General features: G+C 42.0%; 2 protein-coding genes across 3 annotated transcripts; both read right to left on the reverse strand.

Moving 5' to 3' along the window:
• Positions 1–362: 362 nt before the first annotated feature.
• Positions 363–13,197, reverse strand: chkb (choline kinase beta). Of its 2 annotated transcripts, XM_080001984.1 has the most exons (11): positions 12,730–13,197; positions 11,935–12,043; positions 11,732–11,845; positions 10,478–10,611; positions 7,847–7,951; positions 7,334–7,392; positions 6,650–6,737; positions 4,764–4,872; positions 2,288–2,394; positions 1,853–1,934; positions 363–1,639 (listed from the first exon to the last, which is right to left on the reverse strand). In XM_080001984.1, the coding sequence occupies exons 1-11, from the start codon at positions 13,155–13,157 to the stop codon at positions 1,583–1,585; spliced, it is 1,392 nt and encodes a 463-aa protein (XP_079858110.1). In that variant the 5' UTR covers positions 13,158–13,197; the 3' UTR covers positions 363–1,582. The 2 variants fall into 2 exon arrangements, with proteins under 2 accessions (XP_079858110.1, XP_079858111.1); XM_080001985.1 differs by lacking the exons at positions 363–1,639; positions 1,853–1,934; positions 2,288–2,394 and adding an exon at positions 4,046–4,389.
• A 3,590-nt stretch (positions 13,198–16,787) lies between these two features.
• On the reverse strand, positions 16,788–18,489 carry LOC307231948 (zona pellucida sperm-binding protein 4-like; the record flags this gene model as incomplete). The annotated part of the gene is made up of 6 exons (XM_080002825.1): positions 16,788–16,944; positions 17,058–17,250; positions 17,332–17,489; positions 17,820–17,917; positions 17,993–18,177; positions 18,420–18,489. 6 exons carry the CDS (start codon positions 18,487–18,489, stop codon positions 16,788–16,790), a joined length of 861 nt encoding a protein of 286 aa, XP_079858951.1.
• Positions 18,490–19,565: the final 1,076 nt, after the last annotated feature.

The raw sequence follows: 19,565 nt of genomic DNA on the forward strand, positions 1-19,565 counted from the left end.
GACCCATGACAAGCAATGAGCCCATGGACGAACACAGTGGCCCTATTGAGGAGGATGACCAGTTGACGCCTGGGAATGTGGCAAAATTGGAAACTAGCAGATTTCTGTCACGACTTAAGGGCAAATTAACCCAAACATCATTCACAAAATGAATAATAAGAAAAAGGAGCGAAATAAAATTTTCACTCTAACGACCATTAGGTAAAAAAAATAAAAAATTAAAATAAATAAATATGTATATATATTACGCCGATGCGTCAACTGCTAAACCTTGTTTCCTCAAAATTGGACTATTGAGACATTAAATGCACACAACCAGAAAGGAAAGGACACAACATAAAACATTGGCAACACACTCGTAGCCCATTTTACATTCACACTTTAATTTCCACCATCTCTTTGGACCAACCCAAGTTCACAGTTATTACGATTCTTTCACACATGTTCTAAACACACGTGCCAGATGGACGTTTCTGTAAGACCCAATTCAACACATGCCCCAAACCCATTTACTGCCTTAATCCCTACAAAAAAATTAAGAGTTGACTGGAAATCTCATGTATCAGAATGAGCAACACAATATGCAGCATGCCAGAGGAGACAAGAAAACAGAAGTAGCTCATTTGAAGTTGTTCTTCAAATGAGCTATGTTATTCTCAAACGGTTCAACGGAGAAGGTTACAGTGATAACGTGTACAATAGTTATGTTATTCTCAAACGGTTCAATGGAGAAAGTTACAGTGATAACGTGTACAATAGCCCCAAAGCTAAGTGATGAGTTGCAAACTAGCATAAAATAGGTTTTTCCAGGGTAAATTAAATTGACACGTAATTCAATGAATTGCAGAAGGCTAGTGCGGCATTTTTTGATTTTCTTTCTATAGTATTTAGTCAGTAAGCAGCCATTCAATGAACACCACAATGGGCCGGAGTAATGAGAAATCAGGTAGACTAAATACATCCAAAAGTAAAGATTTTATATAAAATGCGAGGTTCTACACTGCGAGGATATTTATATTGCTACCTCAGGCTTTATCGCAAGGTGAACCTTATCCACCTTCGATAAGTAAACCAAAGTAATGATGATTACAGTAAGACTTTTAGTTATTGGCGGATGAAACCCAACCAAAGTAATGATTAAAGTAAGAGCTTTAGTTATTCACGGATAAAACCAGGGCATACTGCAAATTTTGGAAGTTTCCTTGGAGCCTACTTGGAAACTCAACGAAGAAAAGCCCCTAGAAACATTAGTTGCCCCTAAAATGTTATAATGGTAGTTTGTTACTGGTTAATAAATACCTGATACGGTAGGAATAGTTACAGTTATTGTTACAAATGAAGTGTAAGTTGATTTACATCAGATTGCCCGCGCAATATATTCAAGAGAAGACTTTTCTGTGACACTCTTCAATATTAGCTGGTCCAAAAAAAATAAAAATAAAGGTCTAAGCTAACATCTGGAGGACTTCACAAATCCATCGCAGAGTTCAAGTATGTTAAGATTCGGAAACAATATTCAGCATTGTAAGAATATGAAGGTTTGCTTGCGATGCAGGACATTCTGAGAGGCCGTAGAAGGAGTTCAGGAGAAGAGCTTTTTTAGCTTCAAGTAGGCATCGAATCGACACTGTGCATAGTCCTGAAAACAAAAGATAAAAATTTAAAATAAAGGGTTTACCTATGAGGCATTCCGGCGCCAGAGTAAGCACTGGAATGCAGGTGATTAACAAGATTGGTTTTTAATATGTTACTTATAAATGTGACTGGATACCATGCATATTATAACACATAAAACATTTAAAAGCCAAAAGGTGCTATGAAAGAATTGTCGGATGCAGGTTTCCTCACTTACCATGTATCCAAACTCAATTGTGGATATCTTCGCTTGAATGATGGACCACAAGCCCCAGAGAAAATGTGATGCCAATGCATATCTACAAAACCAGCAAAAAAACAAAAACATGTTTTCTTCTCTTAGCACACAGAAATGAATCAACACAAAGCTGCGCAAAACAAGTTGATCTTTAGTCAGCTAACAGCACACTCAATAGTTATTAATAAGTAAAAACATAATTCAAACCTTTGTACGCATATGATGATACAATTTTGATAAAGTAACTTCAGACGAGAACAGAACCGGCAGTCGGCTTAGATTCTGAAAACGTGATCATAATATAACCGCTTTGCGCTATACCAATGGTTTTTATTTAGCAAAAAAATCAGAAGCCTTCTTTTTTCTTTTTTGGTCATTTTTGGAGCTTTGTGTGCACCGCCCGCCAGGACCCACCTGTTAGCTTCAATAAGCAGGTCCTCTTCAACTTGCATTTGGTCCTTATTTATGGCATCGTTGGAGAGGTTTCTCTGTTCCGCTAGGTAACTTCGGATGAAATGAAGCTGTAACGGGGGGGGGGGGGCAAAAAGAACAAGCAAACATTATCATGAGTGTTAAAAAATAAATAAATAATAATCCTATTGCTTTGACATTTGGCGAATACATTAACAAATACCCGATTCCAGCACTCATCACTGCAATTCGATTTATTAATAAGAACTTAATTTGCTTTGCATCAGCCACTCCCTGTTGGACATGATATCAAACCTACATAAAACTTTTTAGGTGTGTTCTTGGTTTATATACTGCCACTCTGATCCTATATGACTAGAGACGGTCTAAGATATACACAGATCGGCCACAACATACAAACCACTGCCAGGTCAAGTGAAAAACATCGCTCATCACGTTCCAATATCACCTGTCGAGGGGTGGGATGTATGAGGCGGCAAGTGAACAGTCAGTTCTTGAAGCTGATGTGTTGGAAGCAGGAAAAATGGGCCAATCAGATGACGCGTTCTACAAATTCTAACATGTCTCTAAAAACACCCTGTTCCAAAACAAACAAAAAAAACCAAACAGGTTGTTCCTGTGTGTGTAGCTTTAAATGTCACTAGTGGTGTAACCGCGGATCAACTGCCAAATGTAACCATCCTAGAGAAACAAAGTTTTACTGCCGCTGTTACTTTTTAAAGTCATAATTGTAATGCAAGGCTTAGTGTTGAACTGCTTTTCCTGAAATTTAGATTGTTATAAACTTAAGAAATTTTGTGTTGTGTGATGTTTCTAGAAATACATTCAGTTAGTGGGGGTGAATCTAGTCATATTTTTTCCATTCACTACCATGTTTAAAGGAAGAATGTATCCTGCATGCCTCATATGGCACCTTAAATTTAACAATTGAGTATTGAATATTTTATGTATTTTAAGATTTCATTCAAACAGTGGATCTCTTGAAAGTTGTTTTCATTTAAGCCCATGGGCAAAAATCGCTTGTTTTTAGTGTTTTACAGAATAAATGGAAAGCAAAGTTATATTTGTCAACCTTTTTTTTTTTTTTTTTTTGCTGATCCGAAAAATGATCTGATCTGTGACTCAAAACCATCATATGATCCGAACCGTAAGTTTTGTGATCTGTCGCACCCCCTAAATGTAAATGAGCAGCCCGGCCCCTATTGCTGTGAGCCGGTGGGATTTGAGCCCAAGTTCCTAGTTCTGTGAGCCAATGGGGTTTGAGCTTCACTTCCGGGTTCCATTGTTTTACTCCGCAAACATTCCCTGATTTCACCCTATCAGTACATTGAAATCTGTTTCCAAGGCGACGCATAAGCAAACCCAGTTGCTGAATCTTCACTCATATGACATCTACAAGGCCTGATTTAAAAGTTTGTTCCGACTTTCGTTCGGGGACACCGCACCGGGGATTTTTTGTTTCATGTTGACGTTGAAAAATAAAAATAAAAAACACATCTACAATAAATACACACTGTTTTTATTGGGTTTTGTTTGGAGAAACGCACAGCGGATCATGCGCTGCAGACTACAGTCAATCTACTACATACTTAGTTACTTAAAAAAAAAAAAAAAAAAAAAAAAACATTTTTTCAGAAACCTACAGCAGAATTCTTTTTTAAATACATTTCCATGCCTGCAGTTTTTTCACAGACAGTTGGTATTAATTCCGCTTTCCTTTAAAAGATTTGTGCTGGTCTCTGCAGCCAAAAGAGCACTTTCCATGCTTAGCTCTTAGCGTCGATGCTAGTAAGTCTAGCCTTGGGTGGAGTTACTCAGACGGGGGCGGTTCTAATTCTACTGAAGCTCTGAATGACCTGGATCAGGGCTGCAAAGCTGAACCGCGTGTTTCATGACATGTTTTCTGAAATACGCAGCTCACAAAAAACTGAACGGGTTATCTTGTTTCACAGTTTGTGTGTTAGTAGACCCATCAGAGACAAAACTGACAGTTCCTCCTTCACAAGGCTTCTTTAGATTACTAGCAGAGGGGTCTTGCAAGAGCAGTCATTTGGAAGCTGAATGTTCCTCCATGCTTGTGCGAACTGAAATGAAACCAGTTTGGGGATGTAAGCAGTACATTTCAGGGGGCAGGGATTGAGCAGAGATGGACAGATCCGGGGGTGAGGGGCAGCTCGATAGTCAAGCCTGTCGTTCAAGAATCCAGGGAAGCTTAGCCCTAAATCTAAGTCTATTACATACTTTGGGAGTCATATGATAAAACCGTTAAACATAGAAGCGAGCCTGCTCCCACCTCAGATTAAAAAGGCAGGTTATGGGAGTCTAAGGTTTAGGATCCATAGGTGCAGCAAACTGCACTTCTCGGGAATGGCTATTGAATTAAAATATGAGGGGATACTAATAATAGACCAAGAAAGATCTAGTCTGTCCCACTACAGTAAAGTGATTAAAGACTGACCTGCTGCTCTCTGGTTGGGTAGTTCTCTGGTCTGGCTTTGTAGAAGGGCCACTGATTGTGGGTGTAGTCATACATCCACTCACAGAAGAAGTTTCCGAAATCAAAGCCCCTGAAGGAGAGAACAAAAGGTATATTCATCTTTAGGGTTGGGTATCATTTGTTTTTTTTTACCCCCAATACCGGTGCTAAACAGCTTTCTGCTTTAATAGGTACACTGCAGGCATTGACCCCGAACATTGAATAGCCCATGCCCACTGAATTAAGAGATCAAAACAATTATTTCAAACATACTTTAATGTAATGAAAATTGCACAACAATACTCGACCAATTAAACAGAACATTAATTATAATTTGTCAATCTGTCAGCATGCTTGGCATACAACACAGTATTTGTATGCCACTGCATCTAGGACAGAGTTTGCAAGTGGAGTTCAACATCTCACCCCTCAATGCCACATTTTATTCATTCTTTAAGCAGCAAGAACTGCCGATTGCAAAACCGCAACCACTCACTCTCTTTGGAGAATGATCTTACTGTGTTTTGGTGTATAAACAAATAATCACCATCGTTGAGACAAAAACATAGAACCAAACAACAACATTTACATGTAAAAAGGTAAACATAGAAACAGACGGCAACATGTATTGACAGAACATTAATTTAAATAAAATAAATTAAAGGCTCAATTTCCCCTGCTCCCTTTAAAATATTTTCTTCTAAACGCAACAAAAAAATCTCTTGAAATAAAAAAAATATCTGGGGGGAAAACAACTTAAATAATGAAATACATGTAGATGAAACACGGCAATATAAAATAACTGTGATGTCCCTTAAAAACAATTTCAGGTCATATCTGGTAGTGAGAGGGCCTGTTGCTTTAAGACATTGCATTGTGGGTAATAGGGATGTTAATAGTTAACCGTTTAACCGACAATAAGAATTTTGACTGATTAATACCAACACTAATCAGTTTAACAGTTAAAAACAAAGTAATAAATTAATAAAAAGATTGTTGCATGGTAAAAGAAAAATAGACTTTTTCTTTATACAACTCATGGGCGAGACACGTGCAACAACTCATCAGCTTCTGGTATTGAAATTAAACGATTCAGACCCGTCGCTCTGTTGCTGCGAGCCAACTCCGTGTGTGAGGACATTAACACGGAATATTTTTTTGACTGACTTGGGGGTGAGTCAGCAAGTCAGTCAGCTAGCTAACGGTTAGCGAACAGCTTTACTGCCGCTGTTACTTTTTAAAGTCATAATTCCGTGAATCTGGATGAAAGTTGCAGTGAAAAGGAGACGGACGCACGCTGTGTTTCACTCTGAAGCCCAATGATTGGTTTACGATGTGTGGCGCTATGTTGCTGCTACTTTACCACATGCCATAATATTCTCATCCGCCATATTGGATCGGCCAAGAGCCGCAAGTAAACAAATACGATGTGCACTGAGAGATGCAGACTTCTTATTTCTTATATGGTACAGTTTTTTGTCTAATAACAATAATGGTAACAGTTTGGATTTCTGACCAAGTTGTGCTCAAAAGAAAATCATGTTCGGCAGGAGCAAGAATCAAATCAGTGATGAATAGAAAAATAATTCTGCACACTGAAAATCAACCAGCCACACCCTGCTTAACTAGAAAATAATTTGATCCATGAGTACTCAACTTAAAAATTGATTTTCTATTTTTACAACCCAGGCCTTCGTAGAATGTTGGTCCCTGGACACTTTACTATTGAAAACTTACCACTCTGCTGCAGCTTCTCACTGTGCTTCAATTCGGAGATTGAAACGTCAGCTACATGCGTTCATCATTGCTCTGAGTGAATTTAACAAGCCTGTTTTCACACCTTCGATAAGTAAGACGTCCTCCGTTACCTGTAGTTGTAGCTGCTGTATTCAAAGTCTATGAGCATGAGTCTGTCTGTGGAGGTGGGGTCCCTGTCCTCTAGCTTCAGGATGTTGCCTGTGGGAACAAAACAACAAGTTAAATTTCAACACTCTTTCATGCATCATCGTGCTTTAGCGCTCCTACTTGATTCCAGTCCTGTAAAAGTAATCACTTTAAAGAGCTTTTACTCAAGTATAACTTGAGTAAAAGCATTCTTAGTCAAAGTTGTGTTCTAGCCACTTGAACCATGTTTAATATTTTGACATGAGGGTGATATTGGCCAATTTGTCCTTTAATTCATAATCAAGTCTGGAGACCTGTTAGTATACTGCTTTAATAAAGAGTAGTTTGATACTATTGCATTACGTAATAGAAACATAGAGCAATGACATAGAAAAACAATTATATTATTGCCTGTGCAGGTTAATGTCCTTTTCACTGGTTTGAGGTAATACTATGGCATTGACTTACATTACCTTAGGCAGTGACTACATAAACCACCTGTAGAGCCTAGGCTAATTCAACTTTGCTGTATAGGCTGATAATGATATTCAACGGTAAAAAATTGTTAGTGGCACCAAAAATACAGCATCTTTAGGGAGACCCCCCCCCCCCCAGGAAATATATGTCTGCCCAAATTAGAGGTGCTGGGGTGATGCACACTTACTTACCCTCTGTAACGTCATTATGACAAAACACCACTGGAGATTGAGTCTCTGCCAGCAACAAGCTAGAGGGTGCAGGAGTGGAGCAGAGGCGTGATTAAAAGAAAGAGAAGGGAACTGCAAAGTCTGCATTGCATTGTTGAAATATAATAAGTGAAAAAGAAAATATGTTATCTCAGAAGGGTTTCAGGGAGTTATCACTGGCTCTTTGTACTTATCTCACGAGGCAGGGCAGAGTCACATTAAAACAACATGTTGATGGTGGGCATTATGAAAATATACATAAGAAGATAATCATTACGTTTGACAGATTACCAAATGCAATCAACACGAGCTTTGCTCAGGCAAGGTCAGACTTGTAGGAAGCCTCGAGGCTGAAACTACTGAGGATGGGTGAGAGGTCAAAGCCGAAAAGATTTACTGAGAACACAGCACGACCAAATAGTGGAAGCCATCACAAGTTTTCTGTAATCCTTTGTCACAACAACTCAACATGGCAATGTTTTCCCTCAAACTCACCGGAGACTCTCCAACTCTTTGGGCAAGTCGAGCTTCATCAGCTTGTTGTACTTCTTCACGTGTGCGTCTCGTGTAAACTTCAGCTTAAGGGTCTGATCCATGTATCTTAGTGAAATGCGGAAGAGAGACGAGGCTCTATTACGTAACAGCAGCAACACAAAAATAACATGTCCTGGGATACGAGTGTAGTAGCATAGGCTTGGGCAGATCAACGATTAAATCGACAATCGACGATCGACATTAATGACAGACTAATTATTATATATTTTTTAATCCGCCAGGAAAAATCTGGGCATTTAGACGGTGTAAGTGCAGTTTACCGTGTCCTGAAACTGATCCCCCGCTCTGAATCGAACAGAGTGGGAGCGGAGAGGGAGAGAGACGCTCTCTCACTCAGAGCTGTTTTGGATTGTATTATTATTTGTAATGTTCATTGTGTAAAAGTGTTCTTGCATTTCACGTAAAAAAAATTAAATAACATAAAAGATGACTCATCGTCTTGACTTCACGTGTTCTTCTAACCCTCATTGTGAAGTGTTTTGTCTGAAACGACTTGACCACAGAAATGGAACTCCTTTCATATTCTTTCTAGGGCTGACGAAAGACACGATAATTGATAATAACGCGGTAACGCAAAGATGTTGGAATGCCACTCGTTTTTTTGACACCATAACGCACGTTCTGTTGTTTTGACCATTTGCCCGACCCGTGGTTAAGATGGCACCCGTGGACGGATGTACACACAAACAAACAATGGCCTGCAAGAACCCCCTGGGCATGTGATAAGGTCTGAGGCTCCCCGCCAGCAGCTCCCGACTGCAGACAGTGACGTGTCTTGGGTCGCACCACCTGATGTCAATGAAGGGTGCGAGTCTCCCTCCTTTGCGCAGTTACCAGGGCTGCAGCGCTGGGGCTAAGCTGGGGCTAAGCTAATGGCAAAGTGGCAGAGGTACAAGCCTTATATTCCGTCAGGTACTGATAGGGAACGTGAACTTGCTGGCCAACAGGACTGATGAGCTGGCTGCCCCGGTGAGGAAGCAGAAGATATACAGGGAGTATAGTTTACAGTTTCAGGAACATGTCTCAACGGGATTCACTATTGTGAGAGCGGACAGGGATGTTCCTCCGGTATGGCGTTGCCGGCGTGCCCCGATGTTGGCAATGAGAGCAGCTGTTCCCTTAAATAAACAAGGTTTCTGCCACCGTCTTGCGGATGAGAAAAAGACAGGGTTTCTGGACAATATTTATCATTGTTTTGGGTTAATTGATTTACAATAAACCCACATTTGCATAAAGCAGGCATACTTGTCCACTCCCATGTTGATTGTTAAATGCTTGAGAAACATCCCCTTAAGGTATATTTTGAATAGATAAAAAATGTGCGATTAACTACACATAATTAACTATGGACAATAATGCGATTAAATATTGTAATTAATGACAGCCCTAATTCTCTCATATGGAATTAATTTTGTTCCTTAGTTTCTACTTGTATAGCAAATGAAAAGCATAAAGCTAACTGATGGCGCGCATCGGGCATGGTCCTTTGGCGGCGGGGAGCGGAAACGCTCCTCCAGTTCGGAAGGCCGGCTTGGAGCGCTGCTGGAGTGGCTCTGAGCCAGGTGGGGAGTGTGGGGGTCCTCCATGTAGGGCTGGACAATATGGCCAAAAATGTAATCACAACATTTTTTTTTTTTTTTTTTAATCTTGATCGATGTCAATAATTATCACAATATATATTCATTAATAATAAGAATAATAATAATGCTCAATTTACAGTTTAAGTGTATTCTCATGGCTTCACGTTAAACACTGAATAAATGAAAAAAAAAATATATGTAAACAAAAAATAAAATAAATAATAAATGATCTATTATTGTCGCCTGCGCGAATCTCCACTGGTCCCCACAGAGCGGCCCCTACACTCAAAACATTTCATGGTTTCGCATGCGGGAATTAAAGTCAATAACTTCTGATCTGGATTTAGGATTTTTTCTAAATCAGATATGAAATGATCGAATGATACACGGATATTCCTGTCTATTTATGTGTCAACGTCCACAGTGGAAAAGAGGTATCAGGGAATTGGATTGGAGTTTTTTTTGGAGTTTTTTTCCCCCTCCTCCTCCAGAAAGCAATGTGTGCGGGGACAACATGCGCACGCCAGTTCCCGACTCCCCTGCCGGTTTTCCTGTGTTTTTATTTCCATTTGTTTCCTACTTGTATAAAACAAAACTTCAAAACACAACTGAGCTAAGGGACTGTCCCGTTCCGTCCATTTCCCCAAAAAAAATCCACTGCTTTCTATGGGACTCAATTAAGTGAAAACTCGCTTTTTTTCGTGTAAATACTTCATTTGTAAATAATTCCTGCACTTCTGTAACGGGGAGACCGCATTGGCCGCATTACTTTACATTCTATGCACGCACAGCCCGTCTTGCCCTCCATCCCGATAGAAATAAATTCTCAATCGCTGCCCTCCAGCGTTTCACCTGACCGCCCAAGCCTGTAGTAGGATGGTTATTATTATTACTATCATCATCGTCATTATTATGTCAGTCAGGTGTAAATAATATGAACTCCCTCCCAGTGCGCTTACATGAAACAGAGAGACGGACAGGGACCCCTAACCTGTTGATGGTCCCAAATAACCACTTGGGCTCTTTGTTGAATGGCATCTCCATTCCATGGAAGCGTGCTAGCTTGATCGCGATTTCTTCAGAGATGGAGGGGACTGAAAGATCTTCTGTGCACATGCGGTTGTTCTGGGGAAGCAAATTCAGAGGCTCAGAAATCACTCAATGTCACCAAACGGGGCCTGTACATTGATAGGTAGATCAATAGTGTCTATGTCCTTGGCATCTAGGCCTGCCGCCTGAAAGTCGACCTGTCAGCCGCAAACCCGTCAGTCGACTGAGATTATTCAAGTGGAGGTTGTTTGATTGTTTTTTTTGTCAAGTCAGTGTGCATTACAATAACAGGATAAAACAGCTAGGTAACAAAATGCACAGAGATAATATTGCAATGAAGAATTAGATAAAAAAAAGGGGAATTCTAATATATATTATATATATATTTTTACATGTGTGAATCATCTGCGTCCGGACACCATCACAGAGGGCCGTGCCCTGTTCCTCCAAATAAAGCAACTAAAAACAGTGTGGGGACGGGGCACAGAGGAACGGGGCACGAGTAGGGATGGGTATCACTCAGATTTAATGGTACTACTACTACTACTACTACTACTACTACTACTCTTACAGATACTGCTCATCGATCCGGTACTCCTATCAGTTATTTTTTATTTTTTAAGAGAAAGACTAAAACAAATTAAGAGCAGACTGAATCAACACTGCTGCTGCACATTACCTACGGAGTAGGGGGCGATCGGGGTGCAATCTGCGCTCACTGTGCCATTGACACTCACTCAGAGCAGGGTCTCCTCGTGTGTGTGTGTGTGTGTGTGTGTGTGTGAGAGAGAGCCAGGTAGAGGGAGCCCCGCCCCCCTCGCACATATCTCCGGCGATGAAGAGAGAGAGGAGAAATGTCTCTTTTGATAATAGCGAAAATGCTTCTTAGACTTGTATCTTAATCTTATTGCAAGCTAGAAATGGGTTGCATAGCCTAAATAAATATAAAATAAATTTGGATTCAGTTTGGCCACTGAAGGTTTTGTGCTGTGCTTTGTTTTGTTTGTGACACAGAAAAAGGATTGTCCTGTCAAATTGAATTCAAGGGTATTGAAAGTGAAGGACGGGCCTGGTGCGATATGTTTCCACAGTCAATGTAGAGAATGTACTGTTAATGAAATGGACATAGTGACAATGGTTATTTATAGTTTCAGAAGGAGAGAGTGTCTCTGCATTACGTGTGTGTGTATCATACCGGTAAGTATTGTTCTAGACGTCCTTCTGGAAATATGCCATACAACCTTGGTCCAAGAGTTCGTTCCGCCAGAATAGCAAACATCACACTTTCGAGTACAAGAGCGTCCACCCCCTGTGGGATTGTTAAATAACAGACTTTAGCTACATCTCCATCGGTGGTATGAGCAAATTCATCTCTACAAAAGGGTGTTTCAGCAGCACCTGAAGAATTGCGCCATAAATACGGAGCAGCACTCTGCGAGGTTCCTCCTCCATGCTGGGCACATCGTCGGGCAAACTGCACATGTAGAGCAGATTGCTCAGTCCACCGCTGCAAACAGATAGAGAAGAGATATCACAGCTGACCATAGACAGCTTCGAGTCATAAAGACACATCGGAAAAGATAAGCGCCCAATGAATGTTGGGGAACTAGTTCACTGTTCTGTCCATTTATCTTTCTAGGATGACCTAGGACAGACAGGGACAGGGACACACACACACACACACACACACACACACATTTTACAAAAACTACTGGATTTGGTTGAGCTACAGCATATCAGTATCAGTGTGTGGCGCTGTCTGTAGTTCTACCCTATCACATTGCGTGCTTCAGACAATAGGCAATAACAACATTAAAGTAATGGCACCGGAAAAAATTGGCAATAAACCGAGAAATTTCATAATCGCCTGATCGCAGTTTCTTCAGCAGCTCCGGATCAGTTATGTACGATTCAAATGCTCCAATCACGATGTTTCCATCCAAATTTAATCTGGATTTTAAACCAATGTTAGAGATGTCGCAACAACTACATGCTCCAGCGTCGAATGTCAATTAATGGCATAGAAACGCACGAAAAAAAAATACAAACATTGCAATAAACCCACACAATAAATAAAAAGTGCAAACATGTCGATATACAACAGCCCTAAAAAGTTATTATAAGTTGAAATAAACAGAGTTCGTCGTATGTTCCTCACTACGTAGTTATGGATACAAGCGACCAGTCAGTTACCTGACGATGCTGATTTGGAAGTCCGTTTTAGGCACGGTCTTCCAGGAGCCGGACAGAAAGTCTCGGCACCAGTCGAACGCTTTGCCTTTGGTCTCGGCGTCCACTTCCTCGGTTCGTCCGTCGCGGTAGGACTCCGCTTCGGAGTCGTCGTCCCAGGTGGCCCCCAGGGGACTCGGGGCCCGCAGGTTGTTTTCTATGGCGGTGAGAAGGAGGCTGTCTCCGACCCGCTTCCTTTCCAAGGGCGGCGCGGCGTCTCCGGTCGCGACAGTCCGGGTGTTTCCTCCCAAAGCTCCCGGTCCGTCGGTGCGAGGCCCGGACCCGTTTTCGCCCGTCTGCATGGCGACTCTCCCGGCGAGGGACGGACAACGTCTGGCGACTCGGGCCGCGCTAGCTGACCGGAATAGCCGAGCAAACGCGGACGCTCGCATGGGACGTCGCCGGCGACGAGCTACAACCGCGGGGACGCCAATCCGCCAATCCGCGCGGCCCTCTTCCGGGTCTGCTCGGTGCACGATTCGAGCGGTCGACCGATTTCGATGACGGTCACCTTCACCGGCCAATCATTTCTTGCCCAGTTTGGCGACGGGGAGGTGTGATTGGCTCCTGCTCAGGCGCCGCCCACGCCTACGACAACGACTCAAACGGGTCTTTGGGTGATGTCGTCCCTTCCTCGCAGGGATTCGTTGCTTTTTTTTTTTAATTTTAATTTTATTTCAATTGTAATTTTATGTCATTTTATTTGCAGAAGCGGAGCGATATGTATTGGAAGGTGGCGATTCAACGCATATTGTGAATTGTTGATACGGAGGTTTATTTTCGATTGTTCATTTTTAGATGTGTTGTATATTGCCAATTTCTTTTCCATTTCTTATTCTCGTCACTTGAATATTATTATTAATTGCTGATTGTTTTGAGGTTCTGTAGCGCACTGTTTGAGAACGATTCAAACTGCAGACGGCGCCACATACTGATATCCTGTTTATAGTCTGTGTAAAATACCAAGTGATCACACAGAATATATGCGCGCGTGTGTGTGTGTGTGTGTTTATTCATCACGCCACACACCACACTACAACACATGCTTGCACACACACACACACACACGCACACATGCACATGCTTTGATGGTGGCCGGTGAAATGGATTCTCTGCTTTTGACCCATCCTGGGTTGTCCTTCCTCCGGGGGCACAGCCAGGAGCAGTGGGCAGCATACGTGGACGCGCCCGGGGACCAGGTGATAAATGTCCATTGCTGGTCAGACAATGATGGTGATGATGATGATGGTGTGTGTGTTCGGCCACAAAATGGAACTACTGCATATATTTTTTAATAATTCACCTCTAGGTTTTCCCGTTATTTCATGTGTACTCCCCGTACACACATGACGGTGTGGCCGGGTCCAACTCCAGCACCGCCGTTGTGGTGAGAGCCAAAAATGCTGTTTTGTATTCATGTTGTAATTTCGTTTGCGTAACACTGGGTGACGCATGTCTGCAAATTGACCTCAGGTATCTAGGTAGGAAATACCATGTTGTTGGCAGGTGTTTGACCCGACAGGGCAAAGGGTTTTTGACCGCTTGCGCGCGGCCCCTTGTTGCTATGATGATGGAACTGCTGTGGACAATGTGCTGTATGGGAATAAATGGACCACTTTGGATTTCCACATCAAGGTTGTCTACATGCGTTTGTTTTGTTTAGCACAGGGCAATCAGGTGAGCAGAGCATTTTTAACATCGAGCGCGTCAGCCAGGTCTTCCCCGGTCTCAGGCACCTCAGTAGTTCAGTGTTAGACAGAACTCCTTTAACAGTTGCCGGGGGCCTCATCACCGACGGCGATGAGAAGGCCTACCGCGAGGAGGTGGCGGACCTGTCACTCTTGTGCCAGGACAACAGCCTCCTCCTGAATGTCAGCAAAACTAAGGAGCTGATTGTGGACTTTGGGAGAGGATTACAACTGAGGACGCGCGCGCCATTGGTGATTAACGGGATTTCTGTCGACAGGATGAGCAGCTTCAAGTACCTGGGAGTCCACATCATGGAGGACTTAACATGGACTATACACACAGATACTCTGGTGAGAAAGGCGAGGCATCATCTTTACCACATCAGGCAGCTGAGGAAATTCCGGGTCTCGATGAGGATCCTCAAGTCCTTCTACTGTGGAGCGGTGGAGAGCGTCCTGACAGGCAACATCACCGCCTGGTTTGGGAACTGTGCTGCTCAGGACAGGCGGGCCGTGCAGAGGGTGGTGCGTTCAGCTGAACGTACCACTGGAACTACCCTCCCCTCCCTGCAGGACTTATACACCAGGAGGTGTAGTAGCAGAGCCCGCAGGATCATGAAGGATCCTCACCACCCCAACAGCGGACTGTTCCAGCTGCTGCGGTCGGGCAAGCGCCTCCGCAGTCACACAGTGAGAACAGAGAGACTGAGACAGTTTCTTCCTGCAAGCCATAAGAACTGTCAATGCTGGCCTCACCAGGGGTCCTCACTGAGTCAGACACATAGGCTCCACTACCTTACTGTACTGTATGTAGTATACTGTACTGCATACTGTATCACTGTTCTGGTATTGCTGCGCCGTACTGTTGTTTACTGTGCTGTATATCTCACACACACTACCTCACTTTATTCACATACCACTTTAATGTACATATCTGTATATACATAAATAGCCTTTCCCATATACTACACAAGTCTATCCCATATATATACACGCCTATTCCCTTTATTCTATTTTGTACCCCCACTCTGCATTACCTTTGAGTACTTATTTTTTTAAATTGTATTTTATTCTATATATTTTATTTTATTCTATAGTATTTGACTTACTGCATTACACTTTAGGAATCAGTTAGTCAAGTAGCCATTTTTAGGGAGCTATTGTGTTCTGTCTAGAACATATTGTGTGTAATCACCGGGTATGTTGCATTGACATTTCACATATGTATCATTTCATATATATATGAAAGTATGTATATGTATGTGACGAATAAACCTCTTGAATCTTGAATCTTGAATCTACAACGCAGTGCATTTGACAGCCTGTAGCTTTGCCAAATCAAATGGTTTGTGCAAACTACTAACTGAACCACACAGAAGGTTTTATTAATTTAACACCAAAAGTTCCCATTATTTCAACTGTATAGGCAAGAAATGCACAGGGCACCACATTTGAGGGCCAGTATTAAATAGTCTCTGCAATCAACAAAATCATATTGTGGGTTAAAACGTGTGAAATATGAAAGTTATTTGGTCGTAACGCAACTGGACTGTACAAATTATAAAAACAAAAATGCAATGCTCTGTGTGTCAGAGCCAAAGTAAAAAAAATAAAATAAAAAATGTTATTAAAAAGAAAAGTGATCACTTGCTAACCTAAGCTTCCATTTGGTCTCATACATGTCGCATACATGACAATTCAGAATCAGAATCAGAATCAGAAATACTTTAATAATCCCAGGGGGAAATTACTTAATTAAATTTAATTACAATTAGACTTGAAAAAGCGTTGAGAAGCGGGACGTTCACCCATCACACTCTATAAGAACAGACAACATATTTAAGGACTTTGAGGTTTATTTGAATCTTCATCCATCATTTTGCAATCATTTTGGTGACCAGAGGTGTCATCATGACAAAGCTCTGACTGGATGTTTATTCAGAAGGCAGGTTGTCAGTGACCATCATAATTGGTGGACTGGTAACAATAGTCGTCTCAGGTCTGAGTTTCTGTACTGCAGTAGCGTGTCTCTCTGTATGGAACATATGGCAATATGGCAGAGTCAGCAAGAGCAAAGGATTGGTTTGCAGGGTCTCAACAAACTGTATTCAATTAAACAAACAACATAATTTAAGACTCCCTCCCCAACTAAAGGATAAGTACTTACTCTTTCTGAAACACCTAGGTTCACAACCGCTGGTAGTAGTGGGCTGGCACACAGCTGTACCACAGTGGATGTGCACCTGGACAAAATATATATGAAATCAATATATGAAACACAACTTGAAATGAAAAAAATAAATAAATAAATAAAAAATCCTCGTGAGGTGGCTGTCATACCTTTTCCCTCCGGGGCACAAGAGTTGTCTGTTCCACAAAGGTGAACATCTTGAAAACAAAGCGTCTGTGATGAGTTGGGAACAAGACGTTGGCTGATGCGGGGCCCACAGGGATCAATCTTGTCTGGTAACGGTCATCGACGTAGGGGCAGCTGAGGATCAAAGGAGAGAAGAAAGGCAGTGAGTCATTGATGAGTCACGCTGCTCTTACGATGAAATGTGTTTTGAAAGTTTGACTTTCCCTCTCACTGCCTCTTGGTCTCACCCATTGACCAGCAAGTCCCATCGAGGAAGACTGTAGGGGTTGGCGTCGGTGGTTGCCCAGCAGTGCTCAACACTCAAGACAATATTTGGGTCAGTCCTCTCCAGCATAAATATGTCAACGTACACAGGGTCCCTCAGGGTCTTGACAACGGGATAATCAAACTCGGTGTAGAAGGAGGCAAAAACCACATCCTCTGCCGAATGAGAAAGACTATCTGTTGCAGATTAACAATCCAAGAAAAACTCCAACGGGAATGAAATGCCGTTCCACTGACCTTCCACACATCCCTTGACATTACAAATTCCATTGCCAAGCCGGAGTTCCACTCGCAGGGGTCCGGGAGCAGCAACTGGTTGAGGTGGAGGAACCAAGTTGACCTCAACGACCAGAACCTCAATTGAAGTGCCAATATACTTACACTGGAACAGCAGACTGAGGAAAACGAAATGCTCTCAGGAAGCAAGTGGTAACGTCAAGCATTCACATGAATAAATAGAGGACTAGAAGTTTTTGTAAGTAATTGTTAGCGGAATATTTAAATATTTAATTAATGACAAGATGAATTGGCCATGTTGATGAATTGGCTAGTATAGCATAAGTGCATTACAATCAAGTGCCATCAATGAAGTTCATAAGCAACATAAAGTAAATAGCCATAGACATAATAATTTCATACAATGATTGATTAGTGTTAAAGACAATAATTATTAATAATTATAATAATAATAACGATAATAATAATAATAATAATAATAATAATACTCATATGAGCTGTCCCTGGTGACGGATCCCAGTTTTCCGACTCCCACTTCGTATGAGGACAACATTCTGTTCTCATAGATTATAACACCAGGTTGTTCCTGTAGAAAATTCACAGCTGGTGACTTAAAAGTGAGAAATACGATTGGCTGAATTGCGCTTAATCAAGACCCTACCATTAACACAGTACCACATTCAGTGGTACGGAACTGGTAGATTGCAAAAGCTGAGGTGCTGCCGACAGGTACGCAGGATGGTCCGATTCCAAGGAGAGCGATTGACTCCAAGTCAAGGTTTGGCAGAGTGGCATCTCTGGCAACCACCACAATAATCTGGCCATCCTTGGTACACTGAACAGTCACTGGTGAAAAGCGAAAGCGGAAACAATGGTCAGTTCTATTTCACATAGGCTCTGCGTGCGTGCGCCAGGGAAGCCAATAAGGACAAAGTTAGAGGATCTCCTATGATCAAAGATCTTGAGTAAGAGCAATCTAACTATAGTTTACTGAGCATATATCATTAAAATGATTATTTCATTAACATCATTTTGAATTTTGCATAAATCTGAAACCTGTCTAGAAACAGTAAAGAAATATGATTTACCAGCCTTTCCATAATAGCACATCCGTCCATCATAGCAGCAGTTGATATGTTCACATTCTTGACCGCTCATGCTGTCATGGCCACACTGTATCTTGTCCAACGCCTCAACCTCACAAGTGTGGAAGGGTTCTCCAGAAGGCTTCTTAGTATTCTGTTGGTTCTGGTTAGCCTTCTGACCCACCTGATATTGTGGCTTAGTTTGGCCTTGATGTGGCCTCTGGTCCTGCTGCTGTGACGGATATTTTGGGAGTTGACTCTGCTGAGGCGGCACAGGAAATTGTTGATGGTAGGTAGGCTTAGCAGCTTGCTGTGGCCTCTGCTCCGGCAGTTGCAGTGTGAGTTTCGGGGCTTGAGGTGGCAATGGAACCGGAGCAGTTTGCTGCGGGTAGATAGGCTTGGTAGCTTGCTGTGGCCTCTGCTGTGTCACAACTGGTGTATATTTCGGAGCTTGAGGCTTTGAGTAAATCTGAGCATCAGTAGTAGACAACAAGCCAAAGGCCACTACCGCAAGGCAAACAGAAACCCACTCCATCGCCATGGCTTCACAGCAACAAGTGATCCACAAAGTTCACTAGATGCTGTGGAAATTGTGGAGGTTGTGTGCTGACTTTTATAAGGGGTGGGTCATGTTGACTTAAATCAGCATGACCCATCTTGCAGGACATTGCCGACCACGGCTGCCAATCAGATACTTTTGAGGTTGGGTTATGTAACGATAAAGTTTACCTCAAACTGAAACCAATAGATCCATATTTTGTAATTAAGAAATGTATGTCTTGCCTGATATAGTTTCCTGTTTGTTTACATTGAGCTGTATACATATTCAGACAAAACTTTATCATCTCCTACATTTAAAGGTCCAATATATTGCCAAATGTCGGGCTTGTTTGAACAAATTAAAGAACCTTGACAAGATCATTGTGACATGTTCTGCAAAGGTTAAAATAACCTGGATACTGTGTCTGGGGGACTTCGATGGGTGCAGAAGTCCACGCAGCCCTTCAATATTGACTCTGGATGGGACTACTCTGGATTAAACTGAATAATGCCAAAATCTTGTTTCGCCCAAAGTTTAGATTTCCAAAGCTCGGCAAAGTAATAATGTGGATGCCCTGTATTGCGGGTACAATACAGATATAGTCATTT

Source organism: Zeus faber (assembly GCF_960531495.2).
Source record: "Zeus faber genome assembly, chromosome: 6".
Lineage (NCBI taxonomy): Eukaryota > Metazoa > Chordata > Actinopteri > Zeiformes > Zeidae > Zeus > Zeus faber.

Coding starts and splice junctions, on each gene's coding strand:
- chkb (XM_080001984.1), bottom strand. CDS start 13,157: ATGCGAGCGTCCGCGTTTGCTCGGCTATTCCGGTCAGCTAGCGCGGCC. Junction 12,044..12,729: donor TTCCAAATCAGCATCGTCAG/GTAACTGACTGG, acceptor ATCTGTTTGCAG/CGGTGGACTGAGCAATCTGC. Junction 6,738..7,333: donor TCATAATGACGTTACAGAGG/GTAAGTAAGTGT, acceptor TTGTTCCCACAG/GCAACATCCTGAAGCTAGAG.